Source organism: Polychytrium aggregatum (assembly GCF_025602895.1).
Source record: "Polychytrium aggregatum strain JEL109 chromosome Unknown BJ171scaffold_34, whole genome shotgun sequence".
Classification (NCBI taxonomy): domain Eukaryota; kingdom Fungi; phylum Chytridiomycota; class Chytridiomycetes; order Polychytriales; genus Polychytrium; species Polychytrium aggregatum.
This window is the reverse complement of record NW_026516236.1, coordinates 390,680-408,616: the sequence shown is the minus strand read 5'-3', so window position 1 is coordinate 408,616 and position 17,937 is coordinate 390,680. Positions and strand designations below refer to the sequence as shown.

Here is a 17,937-nt window from a genome sequence, read left to right as displayed (position 1 = left end):
CTCCTTCTGCAGGCTCAAGACGGACAGACTCGTGCGATGAAATTTGGCATGGCCGAATCCAGGCCATTGGGCAGGCCGTAGCAGGCTGTACAGCAACATAAGAGTCAAGGTCGACTACACATCGTCACTGGCATCCGGCGAGCTATCCGTTTTTTGGAACATGAACGTCAGCGACCCAGGGCGATCCAGGATCGAGCCGATGAGCACCGAGTCGTCCTCGAGACGGCCTTCCTCGACAAGTAACTCGAGATGCTGCCTCCAGCGCTCGCGGGTATCGCTTTGGTCAAGAAGGAGATAGTGGTTCCACTCTCCAGAGTCGTCCGATCCTTCCAAAGGCTCATCCGCCATGAGACGATCAAGTTCCTGTGTCGCAGTGCGCATACGTGAGCGAAGTCTCCGCTTGTACACCGAGATGTGCTCTGTGATGCCACCAGAGCCACACGATAAAGTCCAGTGGTAATTGCGACAGCGACGTACCTCGGCTCCCCACTTGAAATCGAACACGATCAGCAAAAAGGACAGTGCGCTCGTTAGATATATCGCATAGTGTAGCGCCAGTCAAGCGGATGTCTGTGCATGCGACCCGATGGTGTATGCAGGGACGGTATCATCGGATCCTCGCCACTGCCGCGTCTGCTTACCTGGCAGCCACAGGTCATGATCTCGTGTGTAAGGCATTTGGTGTTGCCTCGAAATGTCAACAGGTCCCTCAGCTGGATAATCGAATCGACGAATCAAAAACGGCTTTTCTTTTCTTTGGCACACGGGAATCCGCTCTCCAGAGAGCGTCGGTGTGCTGTTATCGGATCGTTTGGCGCGCGTACCTCCTGTGGATCAAATCCATCGATAACTTGTCCTTTTTGATCCTGTGGGCGAATGGAAAGGTACCATATGGTCGGTCGACGAGCTAGTTTTACAGCGCCGACTTCGATACAGTCAAGATCTGCACCATACCACGATGGCATCGCTCAAATCGAGCTTTTTGATCTGTCTTTGGAAGATACGCTCTTCTATTGAGCCCGTCCTGTGGTATAAACGTGCTAGGTCAGAGGAGGGGGCCGACTGCGCTTTGAAGATGCACTGCCGGGCTACTCACAGCAACAGTCGATAGATCTTGACAGGTCGTTTCTGGCCATCTCTGGAACAGGGATGAGCCGGATATCAGAGTTTATGTGTTGACTTTACAAAGATCCTGGGCATGCTTGACTTACCTCCAGATTCGTGCCATGGCTATCGCCGAGCAGACCCGACGATTGGAGAGTCGGGGGGGGGATGGTGAGTTGCGCAAACGCAACCATCTGAAGATCATGGTCCGGCGACAGGCCTGGCAACGTACCTTGACGACACACGCTGGGATTCCAGTCTGAAAGCACCGTTGAGTTTATGGAGTGAACAAGGGTTCCGACAGATCAGCCAACATTCACTCGAACGCATCTTACCAATATCGAACATGATCAGCCTCGAGGCGCCGATCAGGTTGAGGCCAACACCTCCAGCCTTCGAGCTGAGAAGGAAGACGACTGTCAAAGTATGCATCAGTGAAGTGCCGTTTGGACACAAGCATTGCGCACAAGCATGATTCCCAAGGCTTGAGCCTCAAACCGCTCCATATCGCCTCTTACATTGCCTGGAGGTGTTGTTGAAGTCGTCGACGAGTCTGGAGACCAACGTACGATCAGATGCTTGCAGAGAGTCGCGAGAGTGCTGCGGACAGTGACCTACTTTTGCCGGTTCTGCGCTGGGACAGATCCATCCAGCCGTGCAAATGTGTATCCCTTTTGGGTGCAGAGCTCTTGTACTATATCCAAGGTGTGGATAGCGAAACGCAGGAAATGGGGATTGTGTTTGAACGGAGCCGCAGGCCAATGTCGGCCACAAAAGTGGTTGCAGACGGCGGTATACACTTATCTGGGTCCAGTTTGAAACGACAACGACTTTCTCGGACGTGTTGGTTTTGATATTATGAAGCAGATCCGCAAGAACACATAGCTTGCCTGTTGAGTGCATCCCGATGATTATCATGGTGCATCGACGGTGAACCAAATCGGGAGGCTTCGGTGCACACACGATCAAGTGCCTACCACTAAACTCCAGCAGTAGTTGATTCTGGCAGCCCAGCAAGCGATCCTCATGCTCCGGCAGAACCGCCAGGTTCCATTCTTCAAGATCGTCGACAATCTGCACGCAGCACGTAGGTCAGTGCATTTTGGAGCTGCACCAGACAAGCGAGCCAGTCCGGCTCACGGGCGAATAGACTGTGTCATTGCAAAATGCAGACTGGTGGTACCATCTGAGGACTTCCAGCGAGCTTTCTCATAGTATTGAGTATTCCTGAATCGATTCAGGTTGACAGCAGGCGACAATATCATGTATCCTTAGTTAGACTGCGGGTGTTTTGGGATCATCTGGACGATGGTGGCGTTGTTTCTCTCTGGCCAGAGCAATGCAGCAGCACATCTTACCAAGGATGCTTGCTCCAGAGCCGTTGATCGTGTCCGACACGAACTGCGAGGCTGAAATCTGTGCGAGGAGGTCCGACTGCACTTCCGATGGGCGACAAAAGAGCACGTACTCGGTTCGACTCGGCAGATACTGGGCGTTGATGTCCGCTGTTCGCCGCAAGATGAAGGAGCTGGTGATTCTGCGGAGCTGTAGAGAAGAACGCATCATGCCGTTATAATCCTCCACTTGCGCCCGTTGCCCGGATTGCTCTTGCCTGAGGCATTCGAATCGCTCTCTCAAACGATCAGGCACATCGCCATGGATGCGAGTTGGTGCGGCATACCTCCTCGGAACGAGTGGTGCCCAGTTCGGCTTGATATGGATTGCATGAGGCATCCCGCGAAGCGACGATGGGATTCTCAAACTTGCGCTGCGGAGATAAACGAAAGACGAGTTACCCTTTCATAATGAGCTTATTCAAGAAGAATCTCAGAAGCGCCGGGATTGCATATGATATTGAGTCGTTGGCAGGGCGAGAGACGTGCATGTGGAAGCGCAGCTTGCATGGGAGATACCTTGAACGATGCGTATTCCCCGAGGATCCCGGGGTTCACAAAGTCTACCATGGCTAAGTCAAGTACCGGGCGTGAGCGATTACGGTGAGCCAACCGGTCGACGAGACACAGGCAAAGCACATCACAAACCAAAGAATTCCCCTGGTGTCCAAAGCGATGATGCATCGTTAGCCATGGTCTTGGGGATCGTGTTCCAGCAGCAATCAACGGCTCAGACCACCCACCAAGGTCGTTCTGGTGCCCGGCCCGGCGCGGTGTTTCAAACAACGGTGCATTGAGGCCATCCAACAGCGAGCATGGCGATTGCAGCGCAGTAAAAATGCCCGATACAGGTGTCCAACGGTTAGAATGAGCCTGGGGCAACTTTGTCGGTGCAGACGCAATGTTCACGGGTGCGGATAGGCCCGCTCAGAGACTAGACTACCACGCGCACCTGAATAGGAGTGCCCGATAAAATGATCCTGCGAGGTGTTTGGAATCGCTGGAGTGTGTGCATGAATCAGATCAAAGAAGGCCGATAGTGCAGAGGCAAAGGGAGCAGAGCTGCTCATAGATAGGGAGCACACTCGGTTCTGCAGTGTCATTCACGAGACGAGATCGCCGATGCGCCGAACCTGAATCGCTGAGGCCGCTTTGATTTTGCTGTTCTTGATACGATGACCTGAGTCGTGGTATTGTTGTCAGTGAGGCGACTCATCAAAGCAAGCTGATAGTATGGTCAATTCATCCAGGCACCACCGGTGCGGAGTCAATGTCTTCTCATGAGGCCGGCCACTTGCCTTCATCACAGACAACGAGATCAAACTTGCAGTTTATAACGGTATCCAAACTCGAACGGAGCTTTCATTCAGGATGGTGAGAGGACGCAGCTGGTTAATGACGGCTGTCCGCGGCAGCAACGTAGGCTGGATCGTGCCACACAGCCAACCAGCAGAGCGATGCACATGCCTTACCCGTTCATACCCGATGATCAGTACGCTGTAGACACGACCGATAATAAAGTCCTTGATGTTTGATTTTTGATCCATCGCAAAGACTGTTGACCGAGAATGAGCCACTATGGTGTGCGAGCTTCGGCCAGAGGCAATGTAACGATAGACACGGCAATTACCTCGTATGCGCTCCTTTCCAAGCCACTTGTTGAACTCCTTTTCCCAGTTGCTAACGAGTGATGCAGGGCAGACAACGAGCGCTGGCCAGCAGGGTAAGGAGGACACAAGTTGATTCGCCACGGTGAGTAGATGAGACTCAACAGAGATTGCGGGCTGCCACCATGCTCGACTTTCTGCAGATACTACCTTTCTTGATCACCGATCCTTCACTTGGGCTCGGCGATTGCTCTTGCGACGAAGAGTTAGACGGAGGAGCAGCGAGCATGTTAAGACATGTGTCAATGGGCGTCTCTTGTCGCTATCGGACTGCGCAAAGCCAGCGCCATTGGCGATGCAGTACTTAGTAGAGTCCAGATGAGCGTGATCGTTTGCAAGGTCTTCCCAAGACCCATTTCGTCAGCCAAGATGGCGCCGTTTCCTTTGTACTCGCCGTCTGGTGAGTTGAAGAGGGTGTGAGAACTCAACGAGCGGTGTCATGTGCGGCCGTCGGGGACAGATACTTACCGTGGATTCCCATGATTCTAGAAGCACATTGGCAGAGCGATTGGCAGTTAGTACACAGGACGAGATTGGAAATATCGGTGCCAATTCAGGACAGACCTTTCATAGAGAAACTTGACACCATCGCGTTGATGAGGACGGAGGTGTCGGTTGAGGTATGGATCGATGACAACATCGACAGCTTCGGAACTGAGCAGTTTGTGGTTAATTTGGGAGCACGAGGCCGGAGTACCGTGATTAGATGTGTACATGCAGGGCTCGCAGGGGCTCCAGGTACCTCTGATCCAGCGGCCGGGGCAAAACATAGGCTTGGCTTGATTTGGGATCGTGTCTGGGTGCAGAGCCCGATTTTGGCAGCGCCTTCGTCAGGCCGCGGAAGGCTTTGAACATGGCCATTGGGGCTTTTGCATCAGGTGGAACTTCATGGCTGCGCTGTTGCTGCACATCTGAGCACAACTAATGTCAGTGCGAAGACTCGATGACGAAGCGATGCTGCGTATTCGGGTCAATCACTAACCTGGAGTAGATTGTTCTTCTGCAGGCTAAAGAGCGAGGGTTGCTGAGTGAGTGTCCCACACGAGCAATCGATTGGATTGGGAGAACATGAGAATAACTGCCACGCGGCCGGGTACCTTGGGCTGCGTGGCTTTTGCAGATCCAACTGCCTTGGGATTGATAGAAAGTGGCTTGAACGGGGCCTTTGGGGTCGCTGCGGCTTGGTGCTGAGGCTCATCTGAAGAAGGCAAGCCTGATTGTCTCGGGTCGGTACTGAATCAGAGACGTTCAACCGTACAGCATGTTGAACAGCTGCGACACCACATACCTTGTTGGGCTCGACCGGATGCGATTCCAGAAATCTGTAAGGTTGCAATCGAGTGAATGGATGAGGCTGTCAGAGGAGAATGATGGTCCCGGATATGCCGATCATGCGAATCTCAGCGATACAACAGAGATACATCAGCACAGTATGTTTGGGTTACTGACTTCGATTTCTTTTCCACCAAATGAGAGCAGGGCTCCAGCTTCAAGGGGAGTCTTTGGCAGGACATCTCTCCCGATCCTTCGACGTCCACAGCAATCATGGGGTTAGCCTGGCACAATCGAGTGGCCGAGATTCTCGGGCCGGAGCAGAAGGCCAATGTCGTACAGCATACGCACTCTGTCCGTTTTGAATCCAGGAGTATACATGTTCCGCCTTTGATTTCGAGATATCCTGGGTGCCCATCGTCATTCGGGTGAGCTGGATGGCGCTGGAGGACTGACACATGGAGCGAGTGGCGATCCGGCAAGCTGTTGGAGGATGCGCGACGACATACCATCTCCTGGAGATTTTGGTCATTGGTGCGGCATTAGATACGAGAGATATATAGAGCGCGTTGGAGGAAGATTGCCACTGCCGTGTGAGCTTGAAAGAGCGAATGCGTCGCTGGCAGCAGGTTGATCCCATACCTTCCCAGGTCTTGTGCTTTTGACGAGGGGAGGAGGCAAGATGAAGCAGCGCAGTAAGTCAGATCCACAAAATGAGAAGTTGCCGGCCAGATGCTTGCGGATGCTACCTTTTTGAACTGCTTCTTTCTCCAAACAACCTCGTAGGTGATGTCGGCGTCGCTTGCTGGTGTGCTGGAGACGGATGGGGCAGAGGCACGAGGCACATCGGATGCACGGGGCGGATTGACAAAGACGCTGGATTCTATCCGCGGTTTCTTTGCAAGAGGGGGTGCCGGATCGTCAGACTGCAGCGGCGACGGACGCTGGCTGGGCGCTGTTGATCGTCGCATGGCAGGAGGACTTGTGGGCTGGTGGATGCTGGATGTTGGATGCTGGATGTTGGATGCTGGATGTTGGATGCTGGCCTCGCAGATCGGATGGGATCAGGGCGGACTGCGCAGCGACTGAGCTGTGGCTAGATCCGGCTGGATCCGGCTAGATCTGGCTCGAGTGACTGGATCCGGCTGGATCTGGCTGCGCTGCACAGCCGTGCCACTCGGGTGGCTTGTCACGCGCGCGCCTTTTCTCTTTGCGCAGCACCGCCCTTGCTGGCGCGCGCCGCCGCTCACACGAGCGCTTGTTGGGGCAGCGCGGTCCCACTCCGTGCACAAGCCGAGCGCGTGGATGTGCGATGGCGTGATGGGCCACAGCCAACACAACGGTGCGCAGCAAACAGACACTGCTGGCTGGCTTCGGGCTGGCTTCGGGCGCCAGTTCCCCACGGGTCTTGTTTCTGCCGACCCTTTGTCGCTGTTGCCACCCTTCAGCGCCCCTTCGGTCCCTTGCTCTTGTGTTTGCCCCAGCAACATCCCCGCCGTCGTTGCCGTTCCCATCCAAACTTCCCGCTGGCCTCTGCCGCCTTCGTCGCTTTCTCTCTCGCATCCGCCACCACCTCCTCCAACGGATCTCCATCGCCGCCATGAGACTCGCCCTCGTCAGCAGTGTCCTTGCCCTCGCCTCCTTCTGCTCGGCCGCCGCCGTGTCCACCCCCGTGCCCAAGCAGGACTTTGCCGCCTACATCCCCAACTGGACCGACCGCGACTACACCAGCATCAACTTCAGCAACATCAACCAGGTCATCTACGGTACGAGGCAGCCACGGCCGCGGCCATGGTCGCTCGCCCGAGGATATCGTCCAGACCAAGCCTGCCGCTGCAACTGTCTCATTGACCGCTCTGTGTCTCGCAGCCTTCTTCCAAGTTGCCTCCAACGGCACCGTCCTCTCCACCGACTCCAGCGCCGATGCCAACCTCATCCCTGTGCTGAACGGCCAGCTCCGCAAGAAATACGGCTTCAAGACTCTGTATGTCGCTTGTCTGTCTTTGCTCTGCAGACTACCTCGCCCTTGATTCTGGCCCGGTGCGCCCTCCACGGCTGCGGGCTGCTTGCTCTGGGCTGCTGCTGCCGATCCACACCAGCGCCGCCGCTGATCCATCCACATCGCCCCTGACCCATTGTCATCACCGTTGCACGCGACTGCTTCCATCCTCAACTTGCCGGTATCAAGTGCTTCGATTGGAGGTACGCCCAGTGCCCGGAAATGGATGGTGGTTGCCTGCAGGCCCTCTGTTGCGACACAAGCCTGTCTGTTCTGGCTTGCTGACACTCTCTGTCGATGGCTCTGTTGCCAGGCTGGACCGCATCCACCTACTTTTCCAATGCCTTCAACGATACCAACCGCCAGGCCTTTGTCAACTCGGCCTACGACGTTCTCATCAAGCAGCTTGGCTTTGACGGCATCGACATTGGTACGGATTAGAGTCTCGCGTCGCACACTGCCGCACCGACGTTCGATCGACTTGATCCATGAGGCGAACGTTCCTGGCGTTTTGTCAACGCAGCTGCGCCGCCAATCACTCACACAGTTTTCGTTCACTTTGCCAGATTGGGAGTGAGTATAACCTTGCTTCTCCGTCGGCCCCCATCAGTCCACCCGATATTGTCTCATCGCATTCCATCGCTCGCTGTCTCATGGTGCTGTCCCTCTCCCTCCCTCTCGTAGATATCCCAACAACTACGGTGCTGGCTGCAACGTCATCAGCCCCGACGACTACTCCAACTTCAACAAGACCCTCGTTCTGCTGCGCCAGAAGATTGGAAGCAGCCACCCCATCACCGCTGCCATCGGCGCCACCGCTTCCACCTATTCCGATGGCTCCGGCAAGAACTGGATTCCCGTCTACGCCAACACTCTCGACAAGATCAACAGTGAGTCTGTCGGGTGTCGTGCTGCCTCCAGCAATGTCTCTCGATGTGGCAACAGCGTGTCCGTATCATCTTGATAATGGCACTAGCGACACGCTATCCTCCACCCGAGTCCCTGTCTGGACTCGAACTGGCCAGCATTACCACCAGTCCGGATTGTGGCACGCAGTATCAACTCTATTGACGCCTATGTGTTCGCTGAAATCCTCCTCATCGACGCGCTGGTGCAGTTATGACCTACGACTACAACGGCAACTGGAACCCCTACACCGACTACAACACTCCGCTCTACAGCGATGCCAGCAGCCCCAACGGCGACGTCTCCATCAACCAGACCGTGACCACTTTTGTCAAGCAGCTCGGCATCCCCGCCAGCAAGCTCCGTCTGGGCCTCGAATTCAACGGCCACTCGATCGCCCTCGGTGCTCCTGTCAAGGGCGACGGCGTCTTCCAGCTCTGCCTCCCCCAAGTTGATCCCAACAACCCGCAGGCGTGCCCTCCCATCCAGGGCGACAAGTACGACACTCCTGCCCCTGACCCATGCACCGGCGTCCCCACTGTCTCGGGCGACTGGTCCTACCGTGGCCTTCGCGAGCAGGGTGTCTTGGTGTCCAAGTCCAAGGCTCAGAAGCCCTGGGTCCGCACCTGGCACGGCGGCAAGATCCAGGTAAGGCCGGGTTTCACAGGCCAAGCTACTTGACAGCTGCCAAGCCATCTCTCACATATCGAGCTGCTTCTCCGCTGCGGTATCGCTGGCTATGCCTTCGACTCACTGCTCTCCTGTTGCTGCTGCGCCGCGTGCGACAAATTTCACCATCCAGGCCCCCACCCTCGTCAACACCAACACCAGCGTTTTCATCACCTACGACGACACCAAGTCGATCCAGCAGAAGGTCAAGTTTGCTAAGCAGTGGAACCTCGGTGTCTTTGCCTGGGAACTCAGCGAGGACTACTACGACGCCGCTGCCGGCATCCACGGCGAGCTCATCACCGCCGCCGTGGCCGAGTTCCGCAAGTGAATCCCTTGATGGATGGTATCTGCGCAGGGTCAGCTTCGCGCACCCTCCTCTTTGACCCAGTCTCGACTGCTCTTGACAACGTGTAATCCAGCCAAACCTCGTCCGCTCCCCCCCCTCCACCACCACCATCCCTGGCTGTTCTGTCCTCATTGTCTATGTATCCTCTGAAAGTATTGGTTGCACTTGCTGCCCTAATGGAGCTAGAAATACAGCCCCTGCAAAGTCAACAGAATGAAGGGTCGGGCTGTCTCACCAACGAGGGTCGCATCGGGACGTTGTCGCGTCAAGCCATTACCCCGCCATTGTTGCCGCCAGCGGTTGCAGTCATCTCCGTCTTGGATGTAATGTCCGTGGACCCCACTGGCAAACGATCGATGGGCGTGTGCATTCCCATTCGAAAACACAACCACGGTCAATGAGCATTCATACTCGGAGTGTCTCTCGTTTCGTTCTGTGGACACTCCAAAGTGTTTCTCTCCCAACACATCATGAGACTGGTTGTGTATTCAACTGCAGTTCATCCATGGATATGCATGTATCATCTCGGATGGCGGAGCACAAACGCGGTTGCGGTATTTGCTTCACTCCCGCTTGAACGTCAATCATAATCATAATCATAATCATAATCATGCACACATTCCCCTCCCTCTCCGGTGTGGAGAAGAAGCAACGAGAGAGGGCCTTAAAACGGGGCATACGACTTGGGCTCGTTCAGGACAGACCACGTCTCCTCATAGTCCTTCCAGATCGTCCAGCCAAGGGCGCTGTAGATCTCGCGTCGAAGAGCGCTGAGCTCCTTCCACTCAGGCGACTCGATGTTCTTGGCCTCGGCGAGATACTTGTTGAGGTGCTTCAGAACCTGGCCATAGAGTCCCTTCTGCGACTCTCTCCAGGCCCAGAGCTTCAGGAAGGCACCGTTGCTGTACTGGTCAGCCTGCCACTTGGCATATTCCTCGAGGGTCTGATCGTACTGCTTGGTCAAGTCCTCCTTCTCGCTCACGGGAGGAACATCGGCGTCCGACTCTTGCGGGGCTTCGGCTTCGTCCTTCTTGCCGTCGAGCTTCTGGACCTGGAGTTGCAGAACCTTGGCACGAGTTCGGAGCGCCAGGATGACTGCATCCTTCTGGGCGTCCTTTTCCTTCTTGCGCTGCTTCTCGCGCTCGCTTGTGAGGTCGTGCTGGACGCCGAAATAGATCGCGAGCTGGTCCAGATCCACAACCTGCAGCACCGTGTCGATCAGGGTCTGGATCTCGGCAAGCAGCTCGGCGTCCTCAGCAGACTTGATCTTGTCAGCAAGAGCCTCGAGGCGAGTAGTAAGGAGGGGCAGATGCGTCGGGTACTCGGCATGGAGCTTCTCGGTCAGGGCCTTGAGCACATCCTCGTCCTTGATCTTCTTGATCCAGCTGATCTCGAGATCGCGGATGGCCTCCTTGAGCTGCTCGGCATCGCTCTTGGGCTCCTCCGCGGTCTTGGCGGGCTTGTCGGCAGACTTTTTCTCGCTGGGGACGAGGTAGAAGGCCTTGTAGAGCCCTCCGTCGATCGAGGCGCCATCCCCGGCGACCTCCACTGTGCCAATCAGCAAATCGCCGGGCTGGGCACCCTTGGGCAGGCTCGAGTCGTCCAGAGGACCCACCCAGGCCGCGGTGCGCTCGCCCTTCTTGAGCGACTTGGTCTTGAGGCCGGCGCTCGAGCCCGCAATCAGATCCGAGATGGCTGAGTACACCGGCAGCGAAGCGGCTTTGAAGGCGGCATCTGCAATCAAGGGCATGCTGCTGAGCTTGTCGAGAAGCTCGACGGATCCCGAGACAACCTGGGCTCGCACGGTGTAGGTGCCTTCGTTCAGGTCAACGTTCTTGGTGCGATCGCTAAAGGTATACTGGATGGACAAAGCCAAGTTCGATGCGTTAGGCACCAGCCGCGATGAGCTTTCGGAGCCAAGCGGCTATCCGGGGCGATATTGCAATCGGATCTGAGTCCCTACGAAAGAGCATGCGCCTCCCGGTGACTGTCGGCCGATTTTTGTCGTCCGGCATCGGTCGTCTGGCGTCTGCCGATTCCGATTCTTCATCCACCTTCGCGTCCACACACGCCCATTTGCTCCAGCCCGAGGGGAAGGCGACACGATCCGCAAACCCTTACCTGCGACGAGACCACCTTCTTGTTGGCGTCAAAAACGACAACAAAGAATCCCTCCACAGCGCTATCGTACAGGACGTCATTGAGTTTAGGGAACCGGAACGTGGTCTTGGCGGCGGCGGCAGTCTTGACTGTGTAGGTCAGGACAAGCTCATGGAGCTGGCGGCCGTCCGGCAAGACATCGCGCGACTTGAGGGGAGCCGTCAATGTCTCGGACGGGCGGATCGAGCGACGGTGGATGTCTGTCGATGACAAAGGCGAATGGATACGAATCAGAGCGAGCCAGCCTTTCAGCCAACAGTCCGGTCTGCTGGAAAGGCAGCGAGCGAGCGGGATCGGAGAGACGAGGCGAGACGAGGCTGCACGGCAGGAATCCACTGTGGCATTCGGCACACTCACCAAGATTGGCCTTGAGGGCAATGTTCTCCTTTCGGATACCAGCGACAATGTCGAGACGGTCGAATCCGTTGTTGCCGCTGTTGAGCCAAATGTTCGTTCCACCGGCGGTGACGCTGCTGTCGCCGAGGGCACAGCCAGACGAAACCACGCCAATCCCGTGGAAGACAACCTCGACGCTGACAGTAGACTCATCGAGCGTCGACCAGAATTGCGCCAGACAGACCTCGAGGGTCACGCCAGGAAGGACAGAGAAGGTCTTTTTGTAGACATTCTTGTCGTCGCTGTCACGGGTCCCGGTGTTGTTGAGGCCGAGCCAGTAGCTGTGCTCGTTCTTGGCAAACGAGGTCTGGGCCTGCAGCTGGACAAGATGGGCAATGAAGATGCCGGGGGCGTCGCGGTTGTCGATGCGCACGGTCAGCTCGGCAAAGTTGGCCTCGGTCGGAACGCTCACAAACTTGCGGATGATGGTGCCGGGCTCGAAGCTGAGGTTGTTGTACTTGACCAGGGCATTCTCGACCACCTCGGGCTTGCACACAGTCACGGGCACTCTGAAGAGCGGGCCCAGCTCTGGGGCGGTGCTGTCGATGGCGAGAACCTCGCCAAAGTGCAGGCCAGGGGCCAGATTGGTGGGATTGACCCGAACGGAGAAGGCGCGGCCGCCGTTGTTGATGTAGATGTGCGACGGGGCGCTGATCCACTTCTGTGTGGTCACGAGCGACACATAGCATTCCAGCTTGAGCTTCAGGGGGTTCTGGGCCGGATCGTCGTGGTTGGGGAACTTGGGGTCGACACTGACAAGGCTCTGCGAGACAGAGGTGGTTTCCTGCAGCTCGCGGAGATAGATGCCGCGGGCGTTCTGGCGGTCCTTGACCGAGATCTGGAAATCAAACGGACCCACCCGGGCGTCAACTTCAGTCCGAGGACCTATGTTACGATATCCAAGCTCGCAGCAATCGATCTTGCATCAACTGCATCCCGCGCGCATGCCGCACATATCATAGCGCCGCCTCTGCATCAGCCGCTAGCACATCGAATACATACATCGTAATGCACATCGTAGTGCAGCTTCTTGCCTCCGACGAGCTTCTCCAGGTCAGCGAGAGAAATCTGTTTAGCCGCCAAGGTATCGCGATGGCCGGTCAGACGCTGTCAGCACTGCAACTGCTCGACTGGGACGCCGCTACATCGCCACGCTTATCATGCTTACATCGTTCGCATCGTAATTGCCCTTGGTGGGGCCCACGAGCTTGTTCAGGTGCTCCCAGGCCTGCTCGACTTGTATGAACTTGGTGCCCAGGGGGTCCTGGACATCCTTGCCGGAGTACTGGATAGCGGACTTGAGCAGATACGGCGTGTAGTAGATGCCCTCGGCCTTGAGACCCGAGACGAGCTGTGCGCGTTCGTAATCCAGAGCGACTGCGTGAGTATAGCGCTGACGTTGCCCCACTACGCTTGCTCCAGCACCCAAGGCATCTGCAGCTGGCCATCACAAACTCCGCCGTGGCAGTCCCACTTACCAGAGCCAAGCAGCCGCAGGCATTGGGGCTCGACATGGATGTGCCGTTCATGAGCTGGGCGGCCTGGATGGTGTACTGAGGAACAGAGGTGATCGCGGCACCTGTATGTATACTCAAGTCAGTCCAAGTTCGTCCACATGCAGCACGCATAGGCCCGTATGAACACGTGTGAGCACCGCATGTTCAAGATTACTTGCCTGGAGCAAAAATATCGACACCAACGTCGCCATCGGTGGTGGGGCCACGGGAGGACCAGGTGTAGGGAGTCTCGTCCACGCGCTTGAGCAGCGAGTGCTCGGCATCCATCATCGAGTGGCAGACATAAGCGCCGACGCCGATGACGCCGGAGGAAGTGCCGCCGGGAGCACCAAGCGTGCTGAGAGCGGGGCCCTCGTTGCCGGCCGACGACACAACAACGCAGTTGCTCTTGTTGATGACCTCGTCACGCAAGATCTCGATGAAACGCCCTTGGTTTGGGATGGCAGCAGCCTCTCCGTACGAGATGTTGGCCAGGTCGCACTTGAGGCGAGCAAGCTCGATGGCAGCACGCACCAGGCCAGCGCTGCATTCGGCCGATCCTGGAATGGTGCGAGGAGGGAGCTCAGCGTCAGCGTCGTCAAGATTGATTTCCCGAGCGGCCGTGCGAGTAGAGGTGCCGAGACCACCGAGCGGGACAACAAGCTTTACCAAGACGGTTGTCGCCAATCTTCAGGGAGATGATCTGGGCTCCAGGAGCAACCTGTCGATTCACGGAATCATCGCAGACCGTTAGGGCACAGTAAGGCCTGCGCAAAGCGCCATTTGTGTGCTGCGGTATGGGCAGCAAGCGACGCCGATACTTACGCCGTTCAGTCGGGGATCTTCGGGGAAGTAAGCAGCGGTGATGGCTGCGACGTGGTTGCCGTGGGTACCTGGCAAAACACAACCGGGATCAATGCCAGGCCAGAACCGATAATGCACGGCATATCTGCTCATGCTTGGCAGGCAGCGCAACGAGCATGTCATGGCAATTACCTGCAAGAGACACGATGCTGGTCGCAGGTTGCGGGCGCAACGATCAAGGTTAGGGCCAGGGAAGCGAATCCACCCGCACACCATTAACGGTGCCATAGCGAAAGACAACCGACCATGGAGCAGCGTTCGACACCTACCTGAGCGACTCGCCCTCATCGTAAATGTTGACAGAGAAGTTGAGATAGCTGCGGTCGTCGAACCGGACGAACTGCCGCTCGTCGGCATAGTTGGTCAGCAGGGGCAGGCCTGCAAGCGAAACCGATTAGCCGCCGTGTTCGACTGGACCGGACCAAACCAGACTGGAGCAGACCAGACAGGGCTGAACTAGAGCCGCATATCCTCTGATCAAAGTGCTTCGGTTCAATGGAGCACCCATATATCTGCGCCTGCCCAAGTCTATCTGGCCAGCTGCGCCCGCGCAAACCCACCCAACCGCTCTATCGCTTTCTACCTTCGAGGTTGCCGCTCTGGGAGATATCCACAACGGCGCGCCACTTGGTGCCGTCGTGGAAGACAACAGCATCCTGCAAAGGGAAAGGGCTTGAGAGTCAGCATGTGGATCTAGAACGACAATGTGGCCGCAGCCGAGACGGGACGCCGTAGCGGGCTCAGATCACTCACAAAAATCATGCCGGGATCTTTGAAGCCCTTGATCTGGTCCCGGAGGACCTCGACCTGAGCTTTGAGGTCCGCCTTGATCTTCTCCTCCTCCTCGGAAGGAGTAGGGTGATCGCGCTCGAACTGAGCGAGGCGGTCCTGGGCGCTGGTGGCGAGCTTGTGGTGCTCAAGCTCAAAGGCCTTGATGCGATCCTGCAGAGCAAGACGGTGGAATAATGGTCAGCAGTCCTCCATCGACCGTTTGAAACGACAGCGCTGATCAGGCTGCTGGGTGCGGACTGCAGGTTTATCCGCTCGGCGTGCAGCCAGCGGTAGATGCAGACGGAAGCGATGCAGCAGCGACTCCGGAGCAACCGAGCACACACACGGCCAGCCTGCAGGATACCTTCTTCAGACGGTCGAGAGCATCGTGGGGGAACAGGTCGACGTAGGACTTGACACCAAGACGGTATTTGCCCGTTGGGTTCTCCCAGTTGCCGATGGCCAGGGTTCGGCCGGAGAGACCCTGCAAGGTGCGCTTGACAGTGCCGTCCTCCTCGGTGACGACGGTGGCCTCAACGACGGTGCTCATGGAGACATCGCCAGAGCCCGTGCAGTCGATGGTGTCGATGACCTTGGGCTTGCCGTCGCTGGTAACCTGCAGACCCGGGGAGCCGGGATCGACGCCTGCGTCCCACGAAATGATGGCCAGCAGAGCAGCCAGCGAGGAGAAGATTAGCAGGCTGATGCGCCGCAGTGTTCGCAGAGTCGGTATTGCAAGCCAGAGAGAGAGCAGCCAAGCTGTCGCAACGCACCGGTATCCAAGATGGCGATGACTGTTCCGCGGCCATCGTACTGTGGGGAATCGAGATCCGGTGAGTCGCAACCAAGAAGCGGCCGATTGGATGAGATTGCGGCATGCAGCAGCAGCGTTACCTCGGGATGGTTCGAGATGAAAGAGAAGGCTTGGGTTTCCTGCAGAAGACACGGGCCAGGACAGCAGCACACATTCAGCAACAACGACAGGAGCCATGCGGGAGGCAGGGACCGGCCACAGCGGATCGAGGCAGGGGAGAGTTGCCCGCGGGCACATCCGGAAAGACACGGCCGACTCACATGCTTTGGCAGCATGCCATCGAAGGGGAATTTTTGGACCATGGTGCGGGCTGTCTGGATGCGTGCGGACAGGCGGGGGGGGGCAGGCGATCGGGTTAAATAGGCTGTTCATGGGGCTGGCGACGGACGAACAAGGCAAGCGAGCCCCCCGTGGCTCGCCTCCGTTCCGATCTCTGGCCCAGCAACGGAAGATGGGAGGACAGACAGCGCCCACGACGGCTGCGCGAGCGAGTGGGCGACGAGGGCGAACCACACAACGAGCGGGTGGAGGCAGGAGATCGATGCAACACAAGCAAGCAGAGCAAGCAAGCAGAGCAAGCAAGCAGAGCAAGCAAGCAGAGCAAGCAAGCAGGCAGATCGCAGACACGACAAAGCAGGGGTCGGCACAGCAACGCAGCAACGATGGCGCGAGGACGAGAGCCGATGTGGATGATGATGCCATCCCGCGGATGTCCATGGCGCTGTCGTCCTTCGCAGCCGGCACGGACGACCCGCAGTCCCAACCCGAACGCAGAGATTGTACTCTCATACACAGCACGATATATTCGACTGGGATTCAAAGCAACTCCGTCATTCGCTCGCCTGCGACCGGTGCCGATGACGGCGCCGCGGGCATTTATTACTGCCCGCCGAGTGTAGTCGGTTGCTCTGGAATGGCCGGATCTCCGTGCATGGCGACGGGGCAGCGCTCCCGCTGTCCTCGGTTGTCGATGCCGATACCGAGGCGGGGCCGCACCAGGACCGATAGTGCTTGACAAGATTTGATCCCTGGGACGCCAAACCATCGCATGTGTCAGAACCAGGGTGTGCCAGAGGGACAGAGCGTGCATGCAGGCACCTTACCGCCTGTCCCAAAAGTCCAGGAACGAGTCGCAGATTGCGCTGAACACATCTATGGCGGAAACGGGATTCAGGTTGTGTCAACTGTAGTTAGCCAAATGATCACGGTGCTTGACCGCCGGACGATCATGGCACTTGATCTGGCGAGACCCGACAATGCGCAGAAGCCTACCGTGTGCACATGTCTGTCGAGTCGGCACCGACATCGATTTGCCGCAGCAAGTCGATGATCTCGAGGATGCAGTACGGCTCCGTGCTGCCCGTTCGGCAGAGTGTGTTGTGCCAGGGCCGGGAGAAGATATCGACAAAGGCTTGTGTTTGATTGTCGAGCTGCTCGCCGCACTGGAGAATGGTGCCGTGCTGGTCAGCATCCCGAAGCGTCGTGGGAAGCGGATCTCGAGGTGGACATGTTGTGCCCGACTTACCGCGATGCTGACGTTGGCGGTTGCCTGTGCGATGGCCACCGAGCAGCTTGCGCTGGAGCAAACCATGCTGTAGAACTCGGTTGCATTTGCGTAGACTTGCAGCATCTCGGTGTGGTTGCGGTCGCATACCTGAGAGTGCAATGAAGAGCGCTGTGGGTTAGATCGATCATAAGTCAACGATACTGGCGTACTTGCCTGGTCCTGATGCCGATCCACATCGACAGGGACTATCTGCGCTGAACTTACGGTAGCCAGCACCGCTGATGCCTCGGATTTTGCATCGCTGCAAGATGCGGTGGCCCCTGGTGGTTGCTCGGGTGTGTCTTGGGCCACCGAGGTATCGGGGCATGCAAGGAGAACGAGCAGCAGCAGCACGATCAGTGACAGGAAGCGAGACATGATAGAGACGGTGATATGAAGAATATGGCAACCCGGGAAACTCGAGCTCGACGAGGCCGGTATTTGAGTCGCCTTGACCAAGAGAGCCCAGGGACCGTCGGCGAGGGTCGGCCTGCACGCACTCGGGAAGAGGAAAGACAAGGGTCGGCCAC

General features: G+C 57.1%; 3 protein-coding genes across 3 annotated transcripts; 1 reads left to right on the top strand and 2 right to left on the bottom strand.

Annotated features, from left to right (window-relative positions):
- Window positions 1-227: 227 nt before the first annotated feature.
- On the bottom strand, window positions 228-6,465 carry BJ171DRAFT_191858 (dsDNA-dependent ATPase). Its single transcript, XM_053106181.1, has 36 exons — window positions 6,187-6,465; window positions 6,080-6,095; window positions 5,947-5,952; window positions 5,789-5,843; window positions 5,615-5,690; window positions 5,454-5,487; window positions 5,263-5,378; window positions 5,148-5,172; window positions 4,908-5,076; window positions 4,730-4,819; window positions 4,634-4,650; window positions 4,470-4,562; window positions 4,316-4,357; window positions 4,129-4,209; window positions 3,971-4,053; window positions 3,797-3,857; window positions 3,632-3,678; window positions 3,451-3,498; window positions 3,242-3,251; window positions 3,147-3,158; window positions 3,018-3,070; window positions 2,786-2,872; window positions 2,463-2,649; window positions 2,288-2,331; window positions 2,082-2,178; window positions 1,909-1,994; window positions 1,723-1,811; window positions 1,623-1,657; window positions 1,440-1,520; window positions 1,337-1,363; window positions 1,212-1,230; window positions 1,097-1,138; window positions 955-1,024; window positions 825-866; window positions 632-713; window positions 228-363 (listed from the first exon to the last, which is right to left on the bottom strand). Exons 1-36 carry the CDS (start codon window positions 6,406-6,408, stop codon window positions 356-358), a joined length of 2,352 nt encoding a protein of 783 aa, XP_052964209.1. The 5' UTR covers window positions 6,409-6,465; the 3' UTR covers window positions 228-355.
- Window positions 6,466-6,980: 515 nt separating this feature from the next.
- On the top strand, window positions 6,981-9,579 carry BJ171DRAFT_515767 (glycoside hydrolase superfamily). Its single transcript, XM_053111984.1, has 8 exons — window positions 6,981-7,203; window positions 7,307-7,421; window positions 7,626-7,639; window positions 7,750-7,866; window positions 8,003-8,009; window positions 8,121-8,326; window positions 8,554-8,990; window positions 9,145-9,579. Exons 1-8 carry the CDS (start codon window positions 7,038-7,040, stop codon window positions 9,340-9,342), a joined length of 1,260 nt encoding a protein of 419 aa, XP_052964208.1. The 5' UTR covers window positions 6,981-7,037; the 3' UTR covers window positions 9,343-9,579.
- Window positions 9,580-9,738: 159 nt separating this feature from the next.
- Window positions 9,739-16,178, bottom strand: BJ171DRAFT_515766 (subtilase family-domain-containing protein). The gene is made up of 17 exons (XM_053111983.1): window positions 16,122-16,178; window positions 15,942-15,980; window positions 15,821-15,860; window positions 15,412-15,692; window positions 15,030-15,218; window positions 14,860-14,932; window positions 14,546-14,654; window positions 14,409-14,425; window positions 14,238-14,305; window positions 14,082-14,133; window positions 13,592-13,972; window positions 13,395-13,495; window positions 13,085-13,267; window positions 12,919-12,960; window positions 11,878-12,754; window positions 11,482-11,720; window positions 9,739-11,218 (listed from the first exon to the last, which is right to left on the bottom strand). The coding sequence occupies exons 1-17, from the start codon at window positions 16,161-16,163 to the stop codon at window positions 10,025-10,027; spliced, it is 3,927 nt and encodes a 1,308-aa protein (XP_052964207.1). The 5' UTR covers window positions 16,164-16,178; the 3' UTR covers window positions 9,739-10,024.
- Between the last annotated feature and the right edge of the window lie 1,759 nt (window positions 16,179-17,937).

Excerpts from the sequence above, each read along its gene's own strand:
- BJ171DRAFT_191858 (XM_053106181.1), bottom strand. The coding sequence starts at position 6,408 with ATGCGACGATCAACAGCGCCCAGCCAGCGTCCGTCGCCGCTGCAGTCT. Across the intron at positions 3,679-3,796 it reads TCTCGTTGTCTGTGATGAAG|GTCATCGTATCAAGAACAGC; the intron begins GCAAGTGGCCGG and ends ACCACGACTCAG. Across the intron at positions 2,650-2,785 it reads GCACCACTCGTTCCGAGGAG|CTCCGCAGAATCACCAGCTC; the intron begins GTATGCCGCACC and ends TCTTCTCTACAG.
- BJ171DRAFT_515767 (XM_053111984.1), top strand. The coding sequence starts at position 7,038 with ATGAGACTCGCCCTCGTCAGCAGTGTCCTTGCCCTCGCCTCCTTCTGC. Across the intron at positions 8,327-8,553 it reads CACTCTCGACAAGATCAACA|TTATGACCTACGACTACAAC; the intron begins GTGAGTCTGTCG and ends GCGCTGGTGCAG. Across the intron at positions 8,991-9,144 it reads GGCACGGCGGCAAGATCCAG|GCCCCCACCCTCGTCAACAC; the intron begins GTAAGGCCGGGT and ends TTCACCATCCAG.
- BJ171DRAFT_515766 (XM_053111983.1), bottom strand. The coding sequence starts at position 16,163 with ATGGTCCAAAAATTCCCCTTCGATGGCATGCTGCCAAAGCAT. Across the intron at positions 15,981-16,121 it reads ATGGCATGCTGCCAAAGCAT|GAAACCCAAGCCTTCTCTTT; the intron begins GTGAGTCGGCCG and ends TGTCTTCTGCAG. Across the intron at positions 14,655-14,859 it reads CCAGAGCGGCAACCTCGAAG|GCCTGCCCCTGCTGACCAAC; the intron begins GTAGAAAGCGAT and ends TTTCGCTTGCAG.